Consider the following 22,931-nt stretch of genomic DNA (forward strand, 5'->3'; position numbering starts at 1 on the left):
CTCCTCAGTTCTAAGGGCCCTCCCAGCCCTGACCTCCTGGGTTCTAAGGGCCCTCCCAGCTCTGACCTCCCGGGTTCTAAGGGCCCTCCCAGCCCTGACATCCTGGGTTCTAAGGGCCCTCCCAGCCCTGACATCCTGGGTTCTAAGGGCCCTCCCAGCTCCGACCTCCTGGGTTCTAAGGGCCCTCCCAGCTCTGACCTCCTGGGTTCTAAGGGCCCTCCCAGCTCTGACCTCCCGGGTTCTAAGGGCCCTCCCAGCTCTGACCTCCTGGGTTCTAAGGACCCTCCCAGCTCTGACCTCCCGGGTTCTAAGGACCCTCCCAGCCCTGACATCCTGGGTTCTAAGGGCCCTCCCAGCCCTGACACCCTGGGTTCTAAGGGCCCTCCCAGCTCCGACCTCCTGGGTTCTAAGGGCCCTCCCAGCTCTGATATCCTGGGTTCTAAGTCCCCTCCCAGCCCTGATCTCCTCAGTTCTAAGGGCCCTCCCAGCTCTGACCTCCTGGGTTCTAAGGACCCTCCCATCTCTGACATCCCAGGCTCTAAGGGTACTCCCAGCTCTGAAGTTCCACATTCTCAGGTTTGCTCTAACCTTGTCTTTTGCTTTCCCAGTGCCCAGTCCCCAGACCCGGCCTTTGCCCCTCACAGCCCCACCTTTCTCCAATCCCCAGAAAGGAGTCAGGCCGAGGGTGGAGCAGGAAGTGAAGCTCCTTTTAATGCTGTGTGCCAGTGATGTTGGGCGGACAGACAGACAACCTGGAAATGTGAGGGGCTGGGGGTGGAGGGGAGGAGTGGGGGCGGCCCCTTCTAGCCCCAGGGCCTAGCTTCCACTTCCGCTTGCCCACCAGGGAGGTGGCGGCTGGGACAGGGCTCTGGCTGGAGGCTCAGAGGTGCCAGTATGTGTGCCGGTATGTGTTTGTGCGCGTGTGTGAGCGCCCAGGTGTGCCCGCGTACATGCGCCACGGGCGCCCACATGCGCACACAAGACTGAGGGTCAGAGGTGGCCAGGAAGGGCTAGAACTCCACCTTGCAGGCAGGGAAGGTCTCATCCTGCATGGCGACGGTGCTGTTGCTGCCAAGCACGGTGATCCCCAGGTCCTGCTGTCGTCCGTGTGTCTCCTGGTACCACTCGTGCATGGCCAGGGAGTCAAATGTAGGAATGAGGGTCACCTGGAGACAGAGAGAAGAGCTGAGGGACACACCCTGGGCAGGGGCAGCCCCATGGGAAGTCTCCAAGTCCTGGACACCTCCAAGCACAGGCCCCGAGACCCGGAGGAGAGCCAGAGAACGGACGCCTCCTCACTGGCAGAAATGTGGTACAGCCACATCCCACTGCCGGGTCTGGGAAGGCAAGTCAGGACATCCTCCTGCCCCAAGGCTCGCAGATGACTGGGTCACTCCTAAGCATAGGCATTTACTTTTCCTGCCATTCAGTGCTTCCAAATATCCCAAACTTCTCTCCATCACTTTCCCATCTAGAAACTTGGGCTCAAATCCCAGGGCGAATACCCTCATGAGCTGTGAATACAGCCCAAGCTCATTTGGGTCTGGCTTTGTTTTCCTAGCCTGCCACGAGGGTCCTCCACCTTTACCCAAATCTGATTTGCCCTTCTCTGATTCTAAAGACCCAAACTCTATCTGGCTATTTTTGCCAACACAAATCTGATTTGTCCCCTGGTGGGAACAGGAAAAGAGTGTGGGCCTGGAATTCCCAACCATAGTGTGTTATAAAATAAAGTGCATCAAAACTTGTGGCATAAAATAAAATGCATCATGCATCTACAAATTGTGGAGTAAAATAAAATGCATCAAAAATTGTGGAGTAAAATACAATGCATCATGCATCTACAAACTGTGGAGTGAAATAAAATACATCAACAAACTGGCGTAAAATAAAATGCATCATGCATCTAAAAACTGTGGCATAAAAGTAAAGTGCATCAAAACTGTGGCGTAAAATGCATCAAAAATTATGACATAAAATAAAATGTAGCATGCATCAACAAACTGTGGCATAAAATAAAATGCATCAACAAACTGGCGTAAAATAAAATGCATCAACAAACTGGCGTAAAATAAAAGGCATCAACAAACTGGCGTAAAATAAAATGCATCATGCATCTACAAACTGTGGTGTAAAATGAAATGCATCAACAAACTGGTGTAAAATAAAATGCATCATGCATCTACAAACTGTGGTGTAAAATGAAATGCATCAACAAACTGGCATAAAATAAAATGCATCAACAAACTGGCGTAAAATAAAATGCATCAACAAACTGGTGTAAAATAAAATGCATCATGCATCTACAAACTGTGATGTAAAATGAAATGCATCAACAAACTGGCGTAAAATAAAATGCATCATGCATCAACAAACTGGTGTAAAATAAAATGCATCATGCATCTACAAACTGTAGTGTAAAATGAAATGCATCAACAAACTGGTGTAAAATAAAATGCATCATGCATCTAAAAACTGTGGCGTAAAATAAAGTGCATCAAAACTGGCATAAAATGCATCAAAAAATTGTGACGCAAAATAAAATGCATCAACACACTGTGGTGTAAAATAAAGTACATCAACATCTCTGTCATAAAATAAAGTGCATCAAAAATTGTGGCATAAAATAAAATACATCATGCATCTAAAAATTGTGGCGTAAAATAAGTGCATCAAAACTGTGGCGTAAAATGCATCACAAGATTGTGGCGTAAATAAAATGCATCAAAAACTTGTGACATAAAATAAAATGCATCACGCCTCAACAAACTGTGGTGTAAAATAAAATGCATCAACAAACTGTGGTGTAAAATAAAGTACATCAAAATTTGTGTCATAAAATAAAGTATATCAAAAATTGTGGTATAAAATAAAACACATAAAAAATTGTGGCATAAGATAAAATGCATCACGCATCAACAAACTGTGGAATAAAATAAAATGCATCAAAAATTGTGGCATAAAATAAAATGCATCATGCATCTACAAAGTGTGGTATAAAATAAAATGCATCAAAACTGTGGCGTAAAATGCATCAAAAATTGTGGCATAAAATAAAATGCATCAAAAAATTGTGACATAAAATAAAATGCACCAAAAAATTGTGACATAAAATAAAATGCATCATGCATCTAAAAATTGTGTCATAAAATAAAGTGCATCAAAAACTGGAGTAAAATAAAATGCATAAAACTTCAAAGGAAAAAATATAGATACACACATGTAGACTACAACATACATGTGTGCACATGTATTCATGGGGGCGGTGCATACGGAGATGTGCATGTACAGGAGGCACACACATGTGGAGTTCTCGGGTAAAAAACTCACTCCTTCCTACCTGGAGTTCTGATATAAATGTGAAAGAGCACCATTCGTCACCCTGGCCCCTCCTCTGACCCCAGGGTCAGGGGGCTTCTCTCTGGACTCCCTGCCTCCCCCCTTTCCGTACCGGGCCCAGAAAGCCTCTCCATGCCCACCTGCAGGTCTGCATCCCAGCACTCCTTCCCAGCCAGCAGCGCGTCCAAGATGCCCCTCATGGCCTCCTCCTTGCCCTGGTCATGGCCACTGATGACGTAGCAGAGGGCACGGACTCTCCGGAAAAACTCCTCATCCACAGAGCGGGCGCTGGCCCCCCCGGGCAGGTAGGCCAGGTCCAGGTAGATGGGGGGTCCCGGGGGCACAACACCAGTGCTTGCCCGGCCTGAAGTGGACCCTGCAGAGAGATGGCGCCCTGACTTTCCCTGCTCCCTCGGGCCCATGGGCACAGAAGGCAGAGATCCCGCAGGGGTGGGGGTCAGTCTCTGCTGTTGGAAGCGCCCTCCCCTCCTCCCCACCAGCCTCCTTGGGCCTCCCTGAGGCTCCCGCCACAAGTCGAGCCCATCCACCCCTGGAAATGCTGGTGGGATCTTGCCCTCTCCCGGCCTTGGGCTCCAGCTCTTTCCCGAGGGCCATGGCCGCTCCCAGGCTGACCCGACCCTGCTCCCCCAGGGGATCCAGGAACGAGGGCTCTGTTCTCTCGGCCTCCTCCCTAACTCACCTGATGGACCTCGGGGACCCGTCCTGGCCCCGCTGCTGCCCACGGCGCGCCCCGCCACACTCCCCTTGGCGTCGGCGCCCGGTCGCGGACCCCTGTCCGTGAGTTCGCTCCTGGTACTGCTAAGAGGCCCCTTGGCCTTGGGGCCTGGGCCGGGGGTGGCCTTGGCAGGCCCAGGGCTGGGGCCTGTCCGGGAGGGAGCCTTGCGGAGGGAGGCCCGGCTGGCAGTTTCCCGTCGTTTGAGGTGGTCGGGGGGGAGTGTCTCGGGATCCACCATGCAGATGCCCGGCTGGGCGGGCAGGGGGGGCGGGTCTTTCATTGGGGCGGGCAGGGGATCCCGGGAAGGCCCATAGTTCTCTGTGTCCTCTTCATCTGAGTCTGGGGCCAGCGAGGGCCCATCTTCTGCCGTGGGTGGGGGGTCTGAGTCTGAAAGGGTGGGCAGCGACTCACTCACCGAGGTGGGTGGAGTCTCCTCGGGGAGCCCCCCGCTGCCCCGGTGCCCTCGGGCCAGCTCCTGGGAGCGGGCGCTGCTGTCGTTGGAGACGTCCCGGGGGCTGGCCGGGCCCGCGGGGGACAGGGCTGACTTGGGGTGCTCAAACTCACAGGGGGACACCAGGCACAGATCCACGTCGTGGGGCGAGGCCGAGCGCGGTGCCCGCGTGGCCGGCGCCCTCAGCGGGAGGCTCAGCCCCACCTTGCCCGGCTCTACGTCACCAGCGGCCACCGTGGGGGGCAGCACCTGCTCGAAGGACACCGACAAGGACTCGTCCACCTCTGTGGAGTGTGGGGAGCCCACCTCCGCGGGCAGCGAGGGCGTCGTGACTGTGGGGGAGACGTCCGGGCCTACCTCGCGGAAGGGGCTCAGGGCCAGCCGCTCTGCGCCCTCGGGGGGCCTCCGGGGACCGGCGGGCGAGGGCGTGGGGGCCGCCGAGCTGGAGGGGGACATCAGCTCCAGGGTCTTCTCCTCCGAGCTGCCACCGCCGCCTCCATCCTCACCAGCTTCCCCGATGTGGTTCATGAGACCCTCCAAAGGCGGAGTCAGGCCCAGGCCCAGCTCCGGGCTCTGCTGCCCAGGCGGGGTCTTGGCCAGGGGGGATGGGGAGCCTGGGGCTGACGAGGGGCAGCCATCACTGCAGCGGAAGACGGATGGGCTGTCCCCCTCCAGGGCAGACCCACCTCCTGGGCCCGGGGTCCTGGGAGGTTCCCTGCTTTTGGCGCTGCCCACCTTGGAGGCTCCCGGATCCTTCAGGGCTGCCCGAGCAAGGCCCTTGTCAGCCGCCTTGGTGGGGGGGCGGACGCCGCTCCTGCGTGTGCTCCCGGGTCGCGAGGGCTGCTCGGCGGCTGCTGCGGACAGACGGCGGCCGGGGACCCTGGCAGCCCCCGCCTTCTTGTCTTCGGCTCGGGGGTCCTTCTTGAGGGGCTCGGCCTTGGGCTTCCCCTCTGCCCTGGGCTCTCTCTTGGGGGCTCCTTCCTCTTTCTGGACGGCCCGCTTCTCTTCCTTGCGGGCTGGGGCGTCCCCCCGGGCGCCCTCCTTCTTGGCGGGGAGGCTGCGCTCCTTGCCCGGCTTGGGCGGCTCCTCTGCGGGCCCCCGGGGCCGGTCCCTCCCGGAGGCCGGTCTGGCCTCCTTCCTCTCGGCCCTGGCCGGCCGGGCCCCGTCAGCCAGGCTGCTCCTGGACGCGGAGCGCAGGCTCTCCTTGCTCTCGGCCCGGCTCGGGGCCGGGGCCTCCAGGTCCTGGGGGGTCACCACGGGCTGGCGGAGGAAGGCCAGGTGCTGGAGCTTGGCCAGCCCCTCCAGGAGCCGGCTCTGGGGGGTGCAGCCGGGGAAGAGGACGCGCACGATCTTCTCAGCGGGGCTGGCGGGGTGCCAGACCAGCAGGGCGCAGGCGGACGCCGCCAGGCTGGGCGGAGCCGGGTCCCGGCCGGCCCCGGCCCGCGGAGGGTGGAGCACGTACATGTCCAGCCGGCCCACGCCCATCTTCAGGAACAGGACCAGGGGCTCGGAGGGCACCGGGCCGCGGCACAGGGGCGTGGGCGCCACGCCCAGCCGCTCCAGGTAGCCCAGCGCCAGCCCCGCCTCGTCGTCGCCCCACACCGGGCGCCGCTCGCCCGTGTTGAGGAACACCACGCCCAGGTCGGGGGAGATGAGGTGCCGCAGCCAGTCCTCGCTGCCCCGCCCGCCGCCCGCGGCCACTCCGGCCGCCTCCTCGTCGCGCTCCGCCAGCTTCCGCCGCAGCAGGCTGTTGATGCCCGGCAGGCTGTCGGCCCGCGTGGCCAGCACCGCGTCCACGCGGTCCAGGTGCCTCACCAGCTTCCAGAAGCTGGACCGCGCGCTCGAGCCGCCGTTCACCAGCACCGTGAAGCCGTTGACGGCGAAGAAGGCGGCGTCGCCCAGGCCGCCGGGGAAGACGTAGCAGCAGGGCCGGGAGATCTTCAGGAAGCCCGCCGTGGCCGGGGGCTCCAGGAGGTCGAAGGGCGAGGGCGGCTCCAGGGACTCGGCCACGTACTCCAGGAACTCGCGCAGGCCCTCGGACTCCGGCCGGTGCCCGGGGGGGTTCAGCTGCAGCTGGACAAAGTCCCGGAGCCCGGAGCCATCCAGCCCGGGGTACGCCCACTCCCCAAAGTCGGGACAGGTGATGGTGAGCCTCGGGAGGGCCGAGGAGGGCGCAGAGCTCCGAAGGTCCTCGATCTAGGGAAAAGAGGCGAGCATGAGGCCGTCCGCGCCCAGAGGGGGCGGGCAGGGGGCCCTCTGTCCTAGAGGGGGTGGGCAGGGGGACCTCCGTGCCCAGAAAGGGTGGGCAGGGGGCCCTCAGTGCCTAGAGGGGGCAGGTGGGGGCCCTCTGTCCCAGAGGGGGTGAGAGCAGGGGGACCTCCATGCTCAGAGGGGGCGGGCAGGGGGCCCTCTGTCCTAGAGGGGGTGGGCAGGGGGACCTCCGTGCCCAGAAAGGGTGGGAAGGGTCCCTCAGCGCCTAGAGGGGGCGGGCAGGGGGCTCTCTGTCCCAGAGGGGGTGAGAGCAGGGGGCCCTCAGCGCCTAGAGGGGGCAGGTGGGGGCCCTCTGTCCCAGAGGGGGTGAGAGCAGGGGGACCTCCGTGCTCAGAGGGGATGGGCGGGGGACTCTCTGTGCCCATAGGGGGTGAGAGCAGGGGGCCCTCAGCGCCCAGAGGGAGTGGGCAGGGGACTCTCTGTGCCCATAGGGGGTGAGCAAGGGATCCTCCACACCCAGAGTGGGGCAGGCAGGGAGCCCTCTGTGCCCAGAGGGGGCAGGTAGGGTGCCCTCAGCGCTCAGAGGGGGCGGGCAGGGGGCTCTCTGTCCAAGAGGGGGTAGGCAGGGGACCCTCTGTGCCCACAGGGGGCGAGCAGGGGATCCTCCACACCCAGAGGGGGCAGGCAGGGGGCCCTCTGCACCCAGAGGGGGGTCTCTGAGATTCTCTGCCAGAACCTGGCTGCCCCTGAAGTAAGGTGCGGACTCTGGGTTCAAATCCCGACTCTGCCCCTCCTGCAGGAGCTCAGGCAGACTGCTCCAAGCCACAGCCCTTAATGCCCGGCACTCCAGGGCTAACAAAGCCTGAGGTGAGGGTCACTATCCTCATTTTGGGGATCCCCTCCCCTGGGGGACAAGCCCTCATGCTCCCCACCTCACCAAGGGCCAGACAAGAAACGTTCCCAATAAGGAAATTGGGTACACAGGAATCAGAGGTTAAGGAAGGACCCCAAGGGCCTATGGTTCCCACTCCAAAAGATCCTCCCTCATCCCTTGTCCCAGAACTCCTATCTCCCCTTCCCCACCCTGACCTGGGAGATTCTATCTAATTATCTCCTCCCTCAGCCTTTCTATCCAAGGTCCTGTCCCTCTCCTTCTCCCCAGTCAGTGAGACCAGGGGCCTCCCAGGCTCCCTGAAGGATCCAGGAAAGGTATCAATACCCCCTGGAGTGAGGGGAAGACATGGGCCCTCTGGTCGGAAGTGAAGGGGAGGATGGGGGTGGAGAGAAGGGAGGGTGGGGGGAGAGAAGGGAGGGTGGGGGGAGAGAAGGGTAGGTGGAGAGGATGGGGGAAGGGAGGGGAAAGCTGAGGCAGGGAAGCCTCCTCCAAGACCCCCTCCCCAACCAACACCTGCTTACCTCTTTATCAGTCAGGATCTGGAAGAAGTGGCGAGGGGAGAAGCCACCCGTCTGCAGCAGGAGCTCCCCTGTCTCCTCCACAAAGGGACCGGCCAGCACCAGCAGCTTATGGTAAGAAGGCTCCAGGAGCAGGTTACGGAGCTGGGGCAGGGAGGGACTCGAGTCAGCACATGCCCAGTAGGGCCTCCCTCATCCTCATCTCTCCATCCATAGCCCATCCTTCCTCCATGGACTCCCACCTCTGAAACCCCATCTCTGGCATTCAGTGCTCCAGAGGTAGAATTGATCAGTCCAGGGGCTGAGAAGGGGCACATGGGAGGTCCCTCCTCCCGGCCCCCAATGCCAGGGCCTCCCCTCCTCCACTACCATGCATCTATATCCTCTAGACCTTGCACAGACAATTTCTTTTTCGCGCGACAGCTCTCCTCTAAGAGAGCTCCCTGGTGGGAGGCCAGCGAATACTCGTTCTCTGTAAGGAGCCAGATACTTAAAATACCCTTACTGACTGCTGACTGACAGGGAGACCGGGGGCTTTAGGAATGGGGATGGAGGAAAAGTGAGGTTCAGAAAAAAAGAACAAATTCCTCCTTCCTCTCTTTTAAATCCTCCCAGGGCAAGCCCCCCTCATAACAACAATAACTCTTCCCAAATTGCCACGTCCCCTGCCCCAGCACCCACCTCGTCAACAAGGGACTTGTCCGAGGGGTTCAGCAGCACCAGCGTTTCTAGCTCTTCTCCCCGGTGATGGAGGCTTCTTTGACCTAAGAATAGAACATGGGATGTCAGAGCTGGGAGGGCCCTTAGAACCCAGGATGTCAGAGCTGGGAGGGCTCTTAGAACCTGGGAGGTCAGAGCAGGGAGGGCCCTTAGAACCTGGGAGGTCAGAGTTGGGAGGGCCCTTAGAACCCAGGAGGTCAGAACTGGGAGGACCCTTAGAACCCGGGAGGTCAGAGCTGGGAGGGCTCTTAGAACCTGGGAGGTCAGAGCAGGGAGGGCCCTTAGAACCTGGGAGGTCAGAGCTGGGAGGGCCCTTAGAACCCGGGAGGTCAGAGCTAGGAGGGCCCTTAAAACCCAGAATGTCAGAGGTAAGAAGTTTCTTAAAAAAGAAAATGTGAGACTTGGGAGGGCCCTTAGAATACAAAATTCTAAATCCAGGAGGACTACCAGAACATGTAAAAGGACATGTCTGTGACTTGTGTCTAGCTAATCAGAGATTGAGAATCAAACCCTTGGGGGGGACAAATCCATCCTCTCTCTCCCCTCCCCCAATGTCACCTCAGATTGAAGCTGGATTCATCCCCCTGCCAGCTGGCCAGCAGATTCAGGACAGGAAGCCTGGATTTCAACGAAACAATGCAAGCCAGGACACTTCCTTCCCACTGGCTAGGAAAGGGAAAGTGGGCTGGTTTCTCCCTGCCTCACCTGGCCACAGGATCAAGGGCTAAGGCCCCGTGCTCTAGCCTGGGGGACGGGAGGACAAAGAATCTCTACACTCAAGACCCATATGGTCAATAGGATCTCAGGGTCAGGCCCTGTAGTCCCCAATGGTCTGGGACAAACAGCCAGGCTTTCCGGCTCCTCCCACGGCCAAGTTTGTGCCAGACACCCACTCAGCAAACACTCGTGGGGCTCTCAGCAGCCACTCTTCCTCCTCCTTTACCACCTCTCCAGATAGCTAGGGGAACAGGGAGGAGCTAAGTGCCAGCCCACAGAGCACTCGGGTCCCAGGGAGCTGGCAGCTGAAACCAGAGCAAGGACCAATATGGGGGCCTGGAAAGCCCCCCTCATCACCACTCAGGCCAGCTACCCTTTGATGCCCCTCGGGGCCCTATCTCAGGGCCTTTGAGGAACACAAATTCTGATGAGAAAACAAGGATCAGGTGCCCGACCACCAGGAGATGAAGGCAACAAGCCCCGGCCTCTGCCTCTGGTCCCTTGAGCCCCAGCCTCCCTGGCTCCCTCCCAGGCTGTGTGTAGCTCTCTGGTGACTCTCAGCAGAAGGCCAGAGACAGGATCATAGCTGAAAGGACCCTCAGATCACCTAGATTCGAATCCAACACCCGAATGTGACCCACAAGGTCACACAGGGCTGAATCAATTAACAAGCACTTAAGCGCAAAACACAGAAATCCGCCCTATTCCCATGTTTGTTCTAACCAGGGCACAGTCCTGCACGCATGTGGGCACGGTGTAAAAAGTGAGAGAATATAACCTTGGAGAAAAGCATGAATGGCTGGGGAGGAGCCTCCCAAAGAAGGAAGTGACAGAGTCTGCAAGGAAGTCAGGAGGGAGAGCGGTCCAATCAATTGATAAATATTTATCTATGTGTCTGGCACTGTGCTACTTGCTAGAGATACAAAAAAGAGGTAAAAGATAAGGAGCTTACAACTGAATGGGAGAAACAACAAGCAAATATGTGAACAAAATTAAAAAATAAAGAGGTCATTAACAAAGGGAGGGCACTGGGGTTGGGGAGGCCTTTCTGTAGGAGGAGTGAGGGACTTGGAGGAAGCTAGGGAGGTCAGTGGTCAGAGCAGAGAAGGGAGGGTTCCAGCTGTGGGGGAAAACCAGAGAGAAGCTGAGAGATGAAGCCCCAGATGCTAGCTCCATAGCCAGTTCTCTTCATTGTCCCCCTCAAGTACCACTGTTACTGTAGGGAGCTCAGTTAGGCCACGGGCTGGGCTCTCAGAGCCCACAATGAAACCTCAGGGGTTTCAGGCTCTGTTAAATCTCCATTTTCAATTGTACGACTTACCACATTATTAACACTTATATTTGTAATACTTAAATATTAAAATATCCACGTGATACCAATAACCACATTGCTTCTTCCCTCCAGCCCACTTCCCCTCACACAATCTTCTAAACTTGGAGATTTGCCGCCGTGCATGAAGTCAGATATTGGAGAGGGAGCCCTAGGCTTGGAGTCCAAATCCTGCTTCTGACACCGAGTTTCTTGGAATCTCACCTAGAAAATGGGGAGGTGATAAAACCCATTGCAACAAAGTCATTCCGGGATGATAACCCTTAAATGAGAAGCCAAGTGCATGTACTTTGTAAATGTAAAGATTCCATGCAAAGGTCAGTAAGTATTCCAGTTTATAGATGGAGAAACTGAGGCCCAAGAAGGGTGACTTGCTCAAAGTCCCAGAATGAGCAAGTAGAGTTAGATTCAAACGCTGGTCCTCTGATTGGAATTGTTGGTGGTAGTGATGCTGGGTTTTTACTGGTGATGCTGGTGGTGGTTTTGTTGGTGTTAGTGGTGATGGGGATGCTTCCATGGTCCTCCACACTGAAGACTCTAACCAAGCCCATCCAATGTTTTTCATTCCCAGGAAAATTACAGTCCAAGTCCATCCGTCTGCCTGCCTGGGCCCAGGGGCACACTCCATCTGACATTGCCCTGACCTGTCCTGTCCCTCTCACTGCCTAAAATAATCCAAAGGGCCTTTGTGATTCCTTTACTGCTCTGGTCCTGTCCCTATATCAGATCCTCCCTAAACAGATCATCTAATTCTTTTAAATACCTTACGGCAGCTGCCATAGACTTGCTGAGTTTGCCCTTTGGCTCTCTGGCCTAAACACTTGCAGTTCTTTCAGCTGATTCTCAAATAGGCTGGACTGGAAACCCTCTACCATTCTGGCTGTTCGGTCTGATATCACCTCCAAATTACTCAGCTCCTTGCTAAAACATGGCGCCCAGAACCGAATGTGTGGGATGGATTCTGTCCTCCTTCAAAGCCCAGAGAGGAGGCTGATGTATACTCCTGGTCTGGGGACAGAAGTGGGGTAAGGCCAGAAATCCGAAGAGAAAAGAAGGAAAGTTAAGGCGATGGCCACACAGAAAGGGAATCCACCTAGAACCAGGGTTTCCAGCTTCTGCTCCTTACCTTTTACAATGCTGGAGAACGTAGCTGAGTGACGGGACACAAATATTTTTAACTGTTCATCCAGGTTACAAATTCCTGGGTCAACATCCCAAGAGCGGATCCCTGTTGTGGAGAAAAGACAGAATGTTACTATGGTCCTTCCCTCACAAAATGCCCCCTTTAGCATCTCTAAGGGGCCAGTTTGGAAGAATCTCACAGAAAGATGGATTCCCAGCCTCCTCCTATCCTGTTACATTTTTTTTCTTTTCTTCCTCACAAAAATCTCTTCTTGTCCAAAAAGGTGAGAAATCCTTAAAGCTAGAACATCCTCAGGGAGCTGGAAGTACGAAGAAGTGTATACTTCGGGACCAAATATCAGAAATGGAAGTACAAAGAAGTATATACTTCAGGACCAAATATCAGAAATGGAAGTACAAAGAAGTATATACTTCAGGACAAAATATAAGAAATGGAAGTACAAAGAAGTTTATACTTTAGGACAAAAAAAAAAAAATAAGAAATGGAAGTACAAAGAAGTATATACTTTAGGACAAAAAAAATCAGAAATGGAAGTACAAAAGTATATATCTTAGGACAAAGAATGTCAGAGCAGGAAGTATGAAGAAGTATATACCTCAGCACAAAATATAAGAAATGGAAATAAGAAGTACATATACACTTCAGGAAAAAAACATCAGAGTGGGAAGTATGAAGAAGTATATATACACCTCAGGACAAAAACATCAGAAATGGAAGTAAGAAGTATGTATCTCAGGACAAAGAACATCAGAGTTGGAAGGGTCCCTTAAATGGAAAAATGGAAGAGTCAGTGATGTAAAGACAAGCTCATTCATGACAACTGGTAAAGATGTGAATTGGCCCCACTATTGTAAAAAGCAATTTGTAATTATTCAAAGAAAGTCATTCCAAGAAAGTGTCCCTACCCTTTGACCCAGACATTCCCCTGCTAGGCATGTGCCCCAAGGAGGCCAGTTTATTCAAAGAAAGGTTCCAGAAATACCAAAATATTTATAGCAGCCCCCCCCCCTTTTTTTTTGTAGAAACAAAAAGTGGATGCTCATCACTTGGGAAATGGCTACACAATTGCTGCAAATGAAAGTGATGGAATATATTGTGCTGAAAAAAAAACAACAAATATGAAGAATACAGAGCAAGGAAGCAACCAGAGCTGGGACAGCAGATTATGCAATGGACCACAACAATGAAAATGGAGAAAACAAAACTTCTGGAAACGAATGCTGAGAAATGATAACACCCAAGCTTGGTCCAAAGGAGAGATAGAAGGCACCTCCCTTTTTTGCAGAGGTACACTTGAGGCGTGGAACACTGCAGATAATGCCCGACTTCTATCAGCTGGTTAGTTTTGTTAAATAATCTCCCCACCCTCACAACTCCTCTAGAAAGATAAGACTTTTGGGGGATAAGGAATACACGGGAAAATTAAAGAGATAGAAAATCAAAAGATATCAATAAAAACCTATTTTAAAAAAAAAACCACAGAGCTGGGAGCAATCCTGTTGATTCAATCTTATTCTACAGCAAGAGAAACTGAGGCCCAGAAAAGAGGGCTTTGTTCAGTTATATCATATCATCATGTGTGAAAAATGAATCACTAAGCGTTGTTGAAAATTCAGTAGAAGGGTAATACAAGATTATCCGAGACCTTCCTTCCCACAATCCCTACCTCTTCAAATCTCTGATGAAGGCCTACATAGCTTACATCCTCAGGACTTCTGACTTTGTAGCCTTCCATGTTTCATCTCTTCTTGCCACAGGAGGCAGGAACCCTGCAGATCCTGAGCTGGGAACACACATGATTGCTGCATTTCCTTCTCCACCAAACATGTAGAGATAGGGTGGGGTGATACTGGATTCTCTTACCCAGAAAAGTATAGATTAGACATTGCTGTCCTGGGGTCACACCCACTGGACACAAAGTGGAGAACAAAGTGAAAATGGATATATTTTATATGTTCGTGTCCTTCCCAGATTGTGTTCCAAGGACCTTCCTGGCTCTGACATTCTGAATCCTAAGTTCCTCTCAGCTCTCTCATTCTGTGTTCCAAGGGCCTGACACTCCGGGTTCCAAAGGCCCTCCCAGGTCTGATATCCTGGGTACTAGGATTTCCCACTCTGACCTTTTGGGTTCCAGAACTTCCCACTGTGACCTGGGTTCTAGAACTTCCCACTGTGACCTGAGTTCTAGAACTTCCCACTGACCTTCTGGGTTCTAGGACTTCCCATTCTGACCTTCTGGGTTCTAGGACTTGCCACTCTGACCTTCTGGGTTCTAAGATTTCCCACTCTGACTTCCTTCAGGAGCATGCTTCATTTACTCCTATCTGTAGCTTTTATGAACAGAGATACTTTTGTTACTCAGAGTATATGCCCCTTCAGAGCAGGGACTCTCTGTACACCCAGTACCAAGTTCAGAACAGTGCCCAGCACAAGAGAAGTACAAACTAAATGTTCACAGACCAAGGCCCCTCCAAGCCCAGATTCTGTTTTAATTCAATGAACATATCGCTAAAGGTCTTACTATGTCCAAGGAAGTGGGCAGGAGAATACAAAGCCGATAAATAATGTCACCTGGACCCTGCGAGATCAGGACATAAGGAGGCAGACTGGAGGCAGGGGCAAGTGTGTAACCAAGAGGCTCTTAGCATAAGCTCCATTTGTTGTGAGACCCTTTCCAGGACTCTGCTATTTGGAAAGCGGCTTCTCCAGCTGCCTTCCACCTTGCAGCTGTGACTCACAGAGGGAGCCAGTGCCAAAGCCCCCTTAGGGCAGGGCAGGGCAGGGCAGAGCCCGGCCTCCTCCAGCCCCACCCCAGCAATTAGTGCTGTGGGAAGCCTTAGGGAATGGATTCTCAGGTGTGGTTTCCACTGTGCCAAGGTGAAGCTTCCCTCCCACTCCACAGAAAGCACTGACCCCAGAGGTCTCTGAGTTCAACAGGATTTGTTTGTTTTTTCCTCTTTCCTTTCTCCACATCTTGTTAGTTTTGTCACCAGAGGGGAATCAAACATTTATTAAGCATCTTCTGTGTGCCAGGCATTGTGCTAAAAACTTCCCGGATAGAATCTCATTTGTGGAGGGCAAGGTCAAAGGATTCTCCCCACACCTATCAGGGGAAGCCATTAATATCTCCATCCATAAAACAATATTCCTAAGGCACTTCCAATTGATGAAGCAAGCACCTTCTCATTCACTTTCATCTGCTCCTCACCCGGACTCTGGGAAGGAAGTCAAGTAGGTACTACTCTCCCAGGGTGCTACCTGAGCAAGTCCAGAGACCAGACCAGCTAGTCAAGGGCAGAGCCGTGCCCTTTTTACAGATGGGAAAGCCCTGGTTCAGAGCTGTTATGTGATTTGCCTGTGTTTACATGGCTATTAAGCACCCAGTGGTGGTGGTGGGGGCCACTCTTAAGTGCCCAATGATGGAGATCACCTGTGCAAAACGAGGTAACTGTTCCAGCTCTAAATCTATGATCCTATCCTTGTCTAACTGAATCCTCCATGAGAACGAGGGCTGGGGGTTTTTGTCTTTATTTGTAAGGCTGGCACTCAGTGCCACACAGTGCCTGGCACATAGGAGGATGAGGGAGATGCAGCCTTCTCTCCACTACTAACAAACTTTTAAACAACTATGGGTGCCATTCATTGGGAAATCAGAGACAGCCTCTGCTCTCAAAGACATCGGTGTGGCTTCCCTACAGAACATCAGAACTGAGGAGAAACTGAGGCCCACCGAGGGGAAGTGGGGTTTTCAGGGCTGAGAAGTGGTTCCGGCTAGGACTAGAACTCGGCTTTCCCGATTCCTCCATCCCAGGGCACCTCCCTCCCACCCTCCTCCCAAATAACGGAACTACGGCCTCCTTCCTCTCCCAGCTGCCCAGGCGGGCTGGAGGAGACGGGAAAAGCCCGGCCAGGCCCAACCCAGCCCAGCTGACCCCTCCTTCGCCGCTTAGGGGCCCCGGGGGCCAGGAAGGGGAAAAGCCTCTAGGGGCAGGGGGGGTGGGGGGAGTACACGAGGTGCCCCCGGATGATCTCCAAGAGTTCCCAAAGGGATCTCCAAGCGTACAGAAGCACTCTGCGCCCCGCCCCCGGATCTCCAAGCGTGCCCACGAGGATCTTCAAGCGTGGCCTTGAGGAGGATTTCCATACGCGCTCCCTAGAGGAGACTCTCCAGGCGCAAACCTCCGAGGCGGAGGATTTCCAAGTGTGCGCTAAGACTCCGGGCGCACCCCATCCCCAAGAGGGGGATCTCCAAGCGCAGCCCCACAGGAGGAGAATCTTCAAGCGCACCCAGCCCACGAAGGGGGTCTCCAAGTGCAAACCCCCCAAGAAGAGGGGCTCCAAGCGCACTCCCCAGGAGGGGGGTCTCCAAGTGCAACCCCCGCCCCCCACTCAGGCTCTCCAAGAGCATCCTCCCCCGGGAGGAAGCTCTCCAAGCCCACCTCCCCCATCCCAGGAGGAGGATTTCCAAGCGCACCCACCCAGGGGAGGGTCTCCAAGCGCACGTCCCCCCTGCCCCCCCCAGAAGGGGGATCTCCAAGCGCCCAGCGCACGCAGCCTGGCCGAGCTGGGCCGGGCTCACCTCTCTCCAGCTGGGCCAGCACCGGGCGGAGCAGGCCCGGCCGGGCGCACTCGCCGCCCACGATGACCAACAGCGAGCAGCGGCTTCCGCCCGCCGGGGCCGGGGGCTGGGGCTCGGGCTGGGGCTGCAGCCGTCCCGGGATCGCCGGCCCCGCCACCGCCGCCGCCGCCATCTTCAGCCCCGGGGCCGTGACGTCCGGAGCAGACTATCTCTCCGTCCTCCCTCCCCCTCCCGCCGGTCCGAGCCCGCCCTAAGCGCTCCCCTGGCCCCCTCTCCGCCCCGCCCAGTGATGTCATCGGCAGCCAACCATCGGAGCGTTAGGGGTGGGGACCAATTCAGGCCACGCCCCTTTCTTAAAGGGTCCTCTAGATGAGAGATGGAGGGACTTGGATGGATAGAACTAGAGGGATTGGTGGGGTCCAAAGGGGGCTTGGGAAAGGGAGGAGCAAGTTAGGCTAGGCCTTGTCTGCCAATCTCCCCTCCTTGCATCCCCTCCCTCCCAGTGTCTTTGTCTGCTAGTAATGATAGTTGTACTACTATTTTGTGTCTATAGATAGGTTCAAATACATTACATCACATTGTATTCCAGTATATTATATTATGTCATGTTTAAGTGAGATGGTGTTTGTAAGGCGTTTTGCAAACATTAAAGAACTATATAAGTGCTAGCTATTATTGCCTGATCTATTACATTGTATTATGTTACAATATTGAATAATAATGTTATGTATGTTACACTGCATTATATTATACTGCATCACATAGCATATTCTATTGTTATATTGATTATCTCTTTCTTTGTATCCCAGCACTGGCACAGAGTCATAAATCAATTTATATTATGTTATGTTATATCCAATCAGACCTGTGATATCACTGGTGAGGAAACGCTTGCAATTCTAATTGATTACTGCTCTGCAATTTATAGTCTTAGTTACCTGATTTACCCAGGCTCACATGGATAATATGTATCAGAGATATCGGTGACTCTAAGATTTTCCTGACTGAGACTGGCTTTCTACCTCCTCACCCATGCTGCCTCCCTATTTAGGAAACAGATAATGTTTATACTTACTTTCATTACTATATATTTTTATATATAATGTTTATACTTACTTTCAATACTATATATTTTTATATATGTTTATACTTACTTCATTACTATATATTTTTATATATGTTTATACTTACTTTCATTACTATATATTTTTATATATGTTTATACTTACTTCATTACTATATATTTTTATATATAATGTTTATACTTACTTTCATTACTATATATTTTATATATAATGTTTATACTTACTTTCATTACTATATAATTTTATATATAATGTTTATACTTACTTTCATTATAATAGTGCCTTAATCCATTAGATTATAAAGTCCTTGAGGACAGGAAATATCTTTCACTTTTTTTTTAATTCCCAGTATTTAGCATAGTGCCTGACCCATAGTAAATTCTAAATAAATATTTATAGATTGATTACAAACACCTTCTCCATAACTTTTTTTGGGGGAAACTGAGGACTGGAAAGGTAAAATAGCATAATACGTAGGGCCAGAAAGGAATTTGGAAATAGTAAAATATTGGAAAATAAGTTGAATTTGAAGTCACAAAAATTCTGGGTTCAAATCCTTCCCATGTCCCTAATCTTGGGTAAGCCTCAAGTTTCTGAAAATAAAGGTGATAAAATACCAGGTCTGGAGCCAGGAAGATCCAAGTTCAAATTCAGCTTCACACACTTACTGGTTGTATGACACCACTTTAATTTCTGTTTGCCTCAGTTTTCTCATCTGTAAAATGAGGATATTGACATCACTTGCCTCCAAGGTCACTGTGAAGATCAAATAAAAGAATAATTTAAAAGTGCCTGGCACAAAAAAGTGCTTATAAACGCTTTTTTCCTTCCTTCCTTGAGGAGCAAGCAGGGAGAGGAAGGATACAAAATGAAGTTTATATCATAAAAGAGGGGTAAAACACATTTAGGAAATCCGTGGCCAGGGAAGGAATCATGGAATAAGAGCTGAAATCACTGGAAGCAAACAGTGGGGCAGGGCAAGTTGCCAGCTCTGAGAAGGCCCTGATTTCCTGGTGGATGACTGGATGGGATGAGATAATGTGCGTCAAGCACTTTGCAAACTTTACAAGCATATATAAATGTCAGTTGTTATTGCCTTGGATTGACCTGGCTATAAGGCTTGGAATCAGAAGAATGCTCTCAGAATGAGGTCCAAGCAGTTACCAGCTACACAAGACCAACATCAGGCAACAGAGAACTTGATTTGGAGATGAAGAACTTTTTACCAGTATTGTGATCTTGGACATTAACCACTCACTAGGGAAAGTTTCCTTATCTCTAAAGGGAAGGATAGTTGATTATTACCATTACTGCCCTAAGTAGTCCCTCCCATGTATTTCTTTACTATATAAAATCTCATAAATCATTATTTTATTTGGGGGAATCTTAACGGTCATTACTGGTGTTTGCTTTGAAGCGTTTTTATGAATAGAATGTAATAGGAATGAAAGATTGTACTGTTATCTGCCCTATACTGAATGTGAATTGGATTTAAGTAAGGCAGAGGCTCACAAAATCACCAATCTCACTCTCTATTCCACAGTCATTAAAGCCCAGTGGCAGGACAAGTCAGGATGACTGGTGATGGCCAAGGATGTGATGGATGACCTTAGTGCTTCAATGTCTGACCAAACTTTAAGCACTTCACGAAGAGTTTACTTCTTTTATTTGGCCATTGGAAAAAATTGTTCTCCTCTGCCCATTCCGTTAGGGAAAGTCTTCACATGCTTGGGTAGACTTTCCCCTAACTCACACAGATTTGAGGCCTTTTAATTCCCCTGGTTTAGCCTGTCTGCTCACGTAGTTTTACCAAGGTGTGGTCACTTTACATGCTACAGCTTTGTGGAGTTACAGGTGAGAGTTGGGTAACAGATGGACACTAAAAGTTGATGAGCAGCCTTGAAAAGGGTTTGGCATTCTTTCCTGATCGCCCCATATACCCCAAGATTGTCCTAGTGGCAACAAAAAGAAAGAAAATTTTTAAAAAATTAAACATATGAACCAAGTGGATACAAAAGATGTGGTCAATGTTATACCATTATCGACTTATAGCAATAAAATAATTCCAAGATCTTATACTACACCCAACTCTAAACTTTAAGCAGGGTAATTTATTGTGTGAGTAGAAACCTTTTGGAGCATAATTTTAATTTGATCTCCAATTGAAGCCAAGTAAAAGCATTTATATTGATGAATCCCTAAATTCCAACAGCTGCCAACAAGAAATGATGGCTAGCACCTCCCGATGCTATAGTTAATCCCAGATGGATTTGGATTTGGGGAAAGCCAGAAAGGATGACCTTAGGAAGGTAAATGACAGGATTCTCTTGACTCAATTTTCCCATTATATTTTATTTTCCTATATTTTGAGTATGCATACAGTCTTCAAGGTTCCCAGCCCCTTCCACTCCCTCCCCCACCTCGCCCAAATTTCTGGTTCTTGTAGGCACTTTATTGTGACACTAGACCGTGGGCCCCTAATTGCCTCTTCTTATATTTCTTTTCTTGAGCACTAGTGACTTAATTATAAGAGATGAATTTGGGGAAGTGGCTTCTCCAGGACTTTGGGGTACCTGGGATTCTTAGTTGAAGCTGACTGACAACAGAAGGAGTCTTTCACAAATATAACTTTGTTTTGTTTTTCTTTTTAAAGATGTTACTGTTTTCTTTTTTCCGATTCTATGTGTACATTAATTTTTTTAAATACACATTTCTTTATGAATTATGTTGGAGAGAAAAATCAGAACAAAAAGGGAAAATCACAAGAGGAAAAAAAAAAAAGAAAAAAAGAAGTGAACATAGTATGAGTTGATTTATATTAAGTCTCCATAGTTCTTTCTCTGGATGTAGATGGCATTTTCTATACAAAGTTTGTTGTAATTGCCTTGTATCATTGAACCACTAAGAAGAACCAAATCTTTCATAGTTGATCATCACATAATTTTGCTGTTTAATATATTCCTGGTCCTACTTTTTCCCCTCAGCATTAGTTTGTCTAAATCTTTCCAGGCCTTTCTAAATCAGCTTGTCATCATTTTTTATAGAACAATAATATTCCATTGCTTTCATATACCTTAACTTATTCAGCCAATCCCCAATAGATGGGCATCTACCCATATTCCATTTCTTTGTCCAATACACCTTTCTTGGAGAAGATGAACAGGATTACAAGCCATTCCCTAACTTGCAAAGAGATATGGATCTTGAGAAAGTTGGATAGAACAGAGCAGAGAGAAAGGGAAAAGGAACATTTAAAAGCCACCAAGTGTTTTGGTCTTCCAGGAGTAATAGAAGTTAAGGGCTATTATATCATATGTGATATAACATGCAAATTTAAGCTTATACATCTTTTGTGTTTTCAATGTATCTTTTGTGGTGAAGGAAATAACTAGCTGTCCTATACCAACTTTACACAGAAATCTTCTGTTCTCTCTTTTGTGGAAACCTTAAACATAAGCTCTAAGCATTTTTCCCCATAAAGACATAAGGAGCCAGAAATAAGATAGATTCTGATCCCTCTCTTAAACCAGTAAATGGGAGCCCAGAGTATTCCACAGACTTCCTTGGCTCAAGTAATCTCTTATTGCTTATAGGAAGTAACACAATAATATTAAGAGATTTCAATGTTCATTTGTTGTGGGACATTAATGGAACTGGGATAGTTTGAGATAATCCCCAACTTTCCACACCGACTCTATGAAGCACATGTGGGGCAGTTTGAATTAACTTTGTCCCTGAGTAGATTGACCAGCAACTCAACTGTGGTTCCCTTCCAGAAAGGAGAATGTAACAGTATTTTTTTTTTTTTAGAACTTTGAGAGCTCCCAAGACCCAAGAACTTCCTTGAAGGTGACTTTTAATCTTTACCAGTGGTTTTTATCTCTCTCTCTTTTAAAACTTCCTGTGAACTGCCTTTTACTGTCTTGGAATCTAATTTCACATAGGGATTTCCCAAATATGTTTTTAATTAAAGGACTTATTCTCAAGCCCCTAAAGTAAAGCTATAACTGGTACATTCTCTCTCAGAAATGGACTTCTCTGAAGGATGCCCTCAGTTCACAGATATTGCTCATAAAGACTTTGTATAGATAGGACACATAGATAGTATATAGATCATTGGTTATTGTTTTGATCACCTTTTTTTGGAGTACTGATAGGGCCCAAGATTTTTCCTTTGTGTGGGATCTCTTCTCTTCATTCAGATAACATGTATATTGGCCCCTCAATGCCCTCAAAAGTGTGTTAACATTCTGGCACCCGTGAATCTACTCTTTGTATATTTGATGCCATCTACCTGTTTCTACTGCATTTATTCTCATTATTGCCATATCTATCTCTTCCACGAGCATAAAGGAAAATTTTAGTGGCCAAGAGTAGGGCTTCCACTCCTTGATGGAAAAAACAATTTGATTGTTGTGCATCTTTTGCATTATTTTTCTGGTTCTAACTCTCCTTTGATTTTCATTTTTGAATCCCCTTGGAATGATACATAGTAGGTATTTGATACATAGAAGGAAATAAAAATTTTTCTATTCATCTTTAAAAGGGGAAGGGGATGATTGATTACTTAATTACTTAAGAATTTATGCTCTTGGTTAGATGGTATCTTAAATGTTTCCTCATAATGACCTTGTCCAGCAGGTCATTCAAGCCCAACCATCCCCATTTTATAGATGAGACCATTTGCCTGAAGTCACACAGCTGACTCCTAAGTTGTCCTGAAGCCAAATCTCCACTCAGAAAGAGAATTTCACAGCTGGAATGGACCCTTAGAGATTACCTCATATAACCCCCTCATTTGATCCTCAGCCTTTAAAAGCACAATGCTGGAAACAATAGTAGGCACTTAATAATTGCTTATTGATTGCTGGATTTTACAGAAGAGAAAAATAAGTTGTAAGGACTTGTCCAAGATCACACAGCACTTATTTGCAGAGCCGTCCAGTAAAAAGACCCAAGGAAGTTAGGAACTTCTTGGGTAGTTTGTCTGGAGTGCTGAGTACCTCCAATGCCAGCGTGAGGTATAAGGACCTTGGTATTTGGGGGTGAAGAAATTTCAACCACCATAGTGGAGGGATTGATCAAGGGAGAAACTGGAAGCAGAGAGGTCGTTAACGGCTGGAAGAGAGCCAGACCAGAGGCCTTCCAGCCTGGCCCTCATTTCCATCCGGCCAGTAACAGTCACGAGTCCCTCTCCCTGCCCCTC

General features: G+C 50.3%; 1 protein-coding gene across 1 annotated transcript; it reads right to left on the minus strand.

Annotated features, from left to right (window-relative positions):
• Window positions 1–686: 686 nt before the first annotated feature.
• MAP1S (microtubule associated protein 1S) lies at window positions 687–16,855 on the minus strand. Its single transcript, XM_051972393.1, has 7 exons — window positions 16,641–16,855; window positions 12,044–12,145; window positions 8,832–8,914; window positions 8,154–8,294; window positions 4,040–6,722; window positions 3,480–3,715; window positions 687–1,166 (listed from the first exon to the last, which is right to left on the minus strand). Exons 1-7 carry the CDS (start codon window positions 16,810–16,812, stop codon window positions 1,011–1,013), a joined length of 3,573 nt encoding a protein of 1,190 aa, XP_051828353.1. The 5' UTR covers window positions 16,813–16,855; the 3' UTR covers window positions 687–1,010.
• Between the last annotated feature and the right edge of the window lie 6,076 nt (window positions 16,856–22,931).

This window comes from Antechinus flavipes, chromosome 1, assembly GCF_016432865.1.
Source record: "Antechinus flavipes isolate AdamAnt ecotype Samford, QLD, Australia chromosome 1, AdamAnt_v2, whole genome shotgun sequence".
Taxonomy (NCBI): Eukaryota; Metazoa; Chordata; class Mammalia; order Dasyuromorphia; family Dasyuridae; genus Antechinus; species Antechinus flavipes.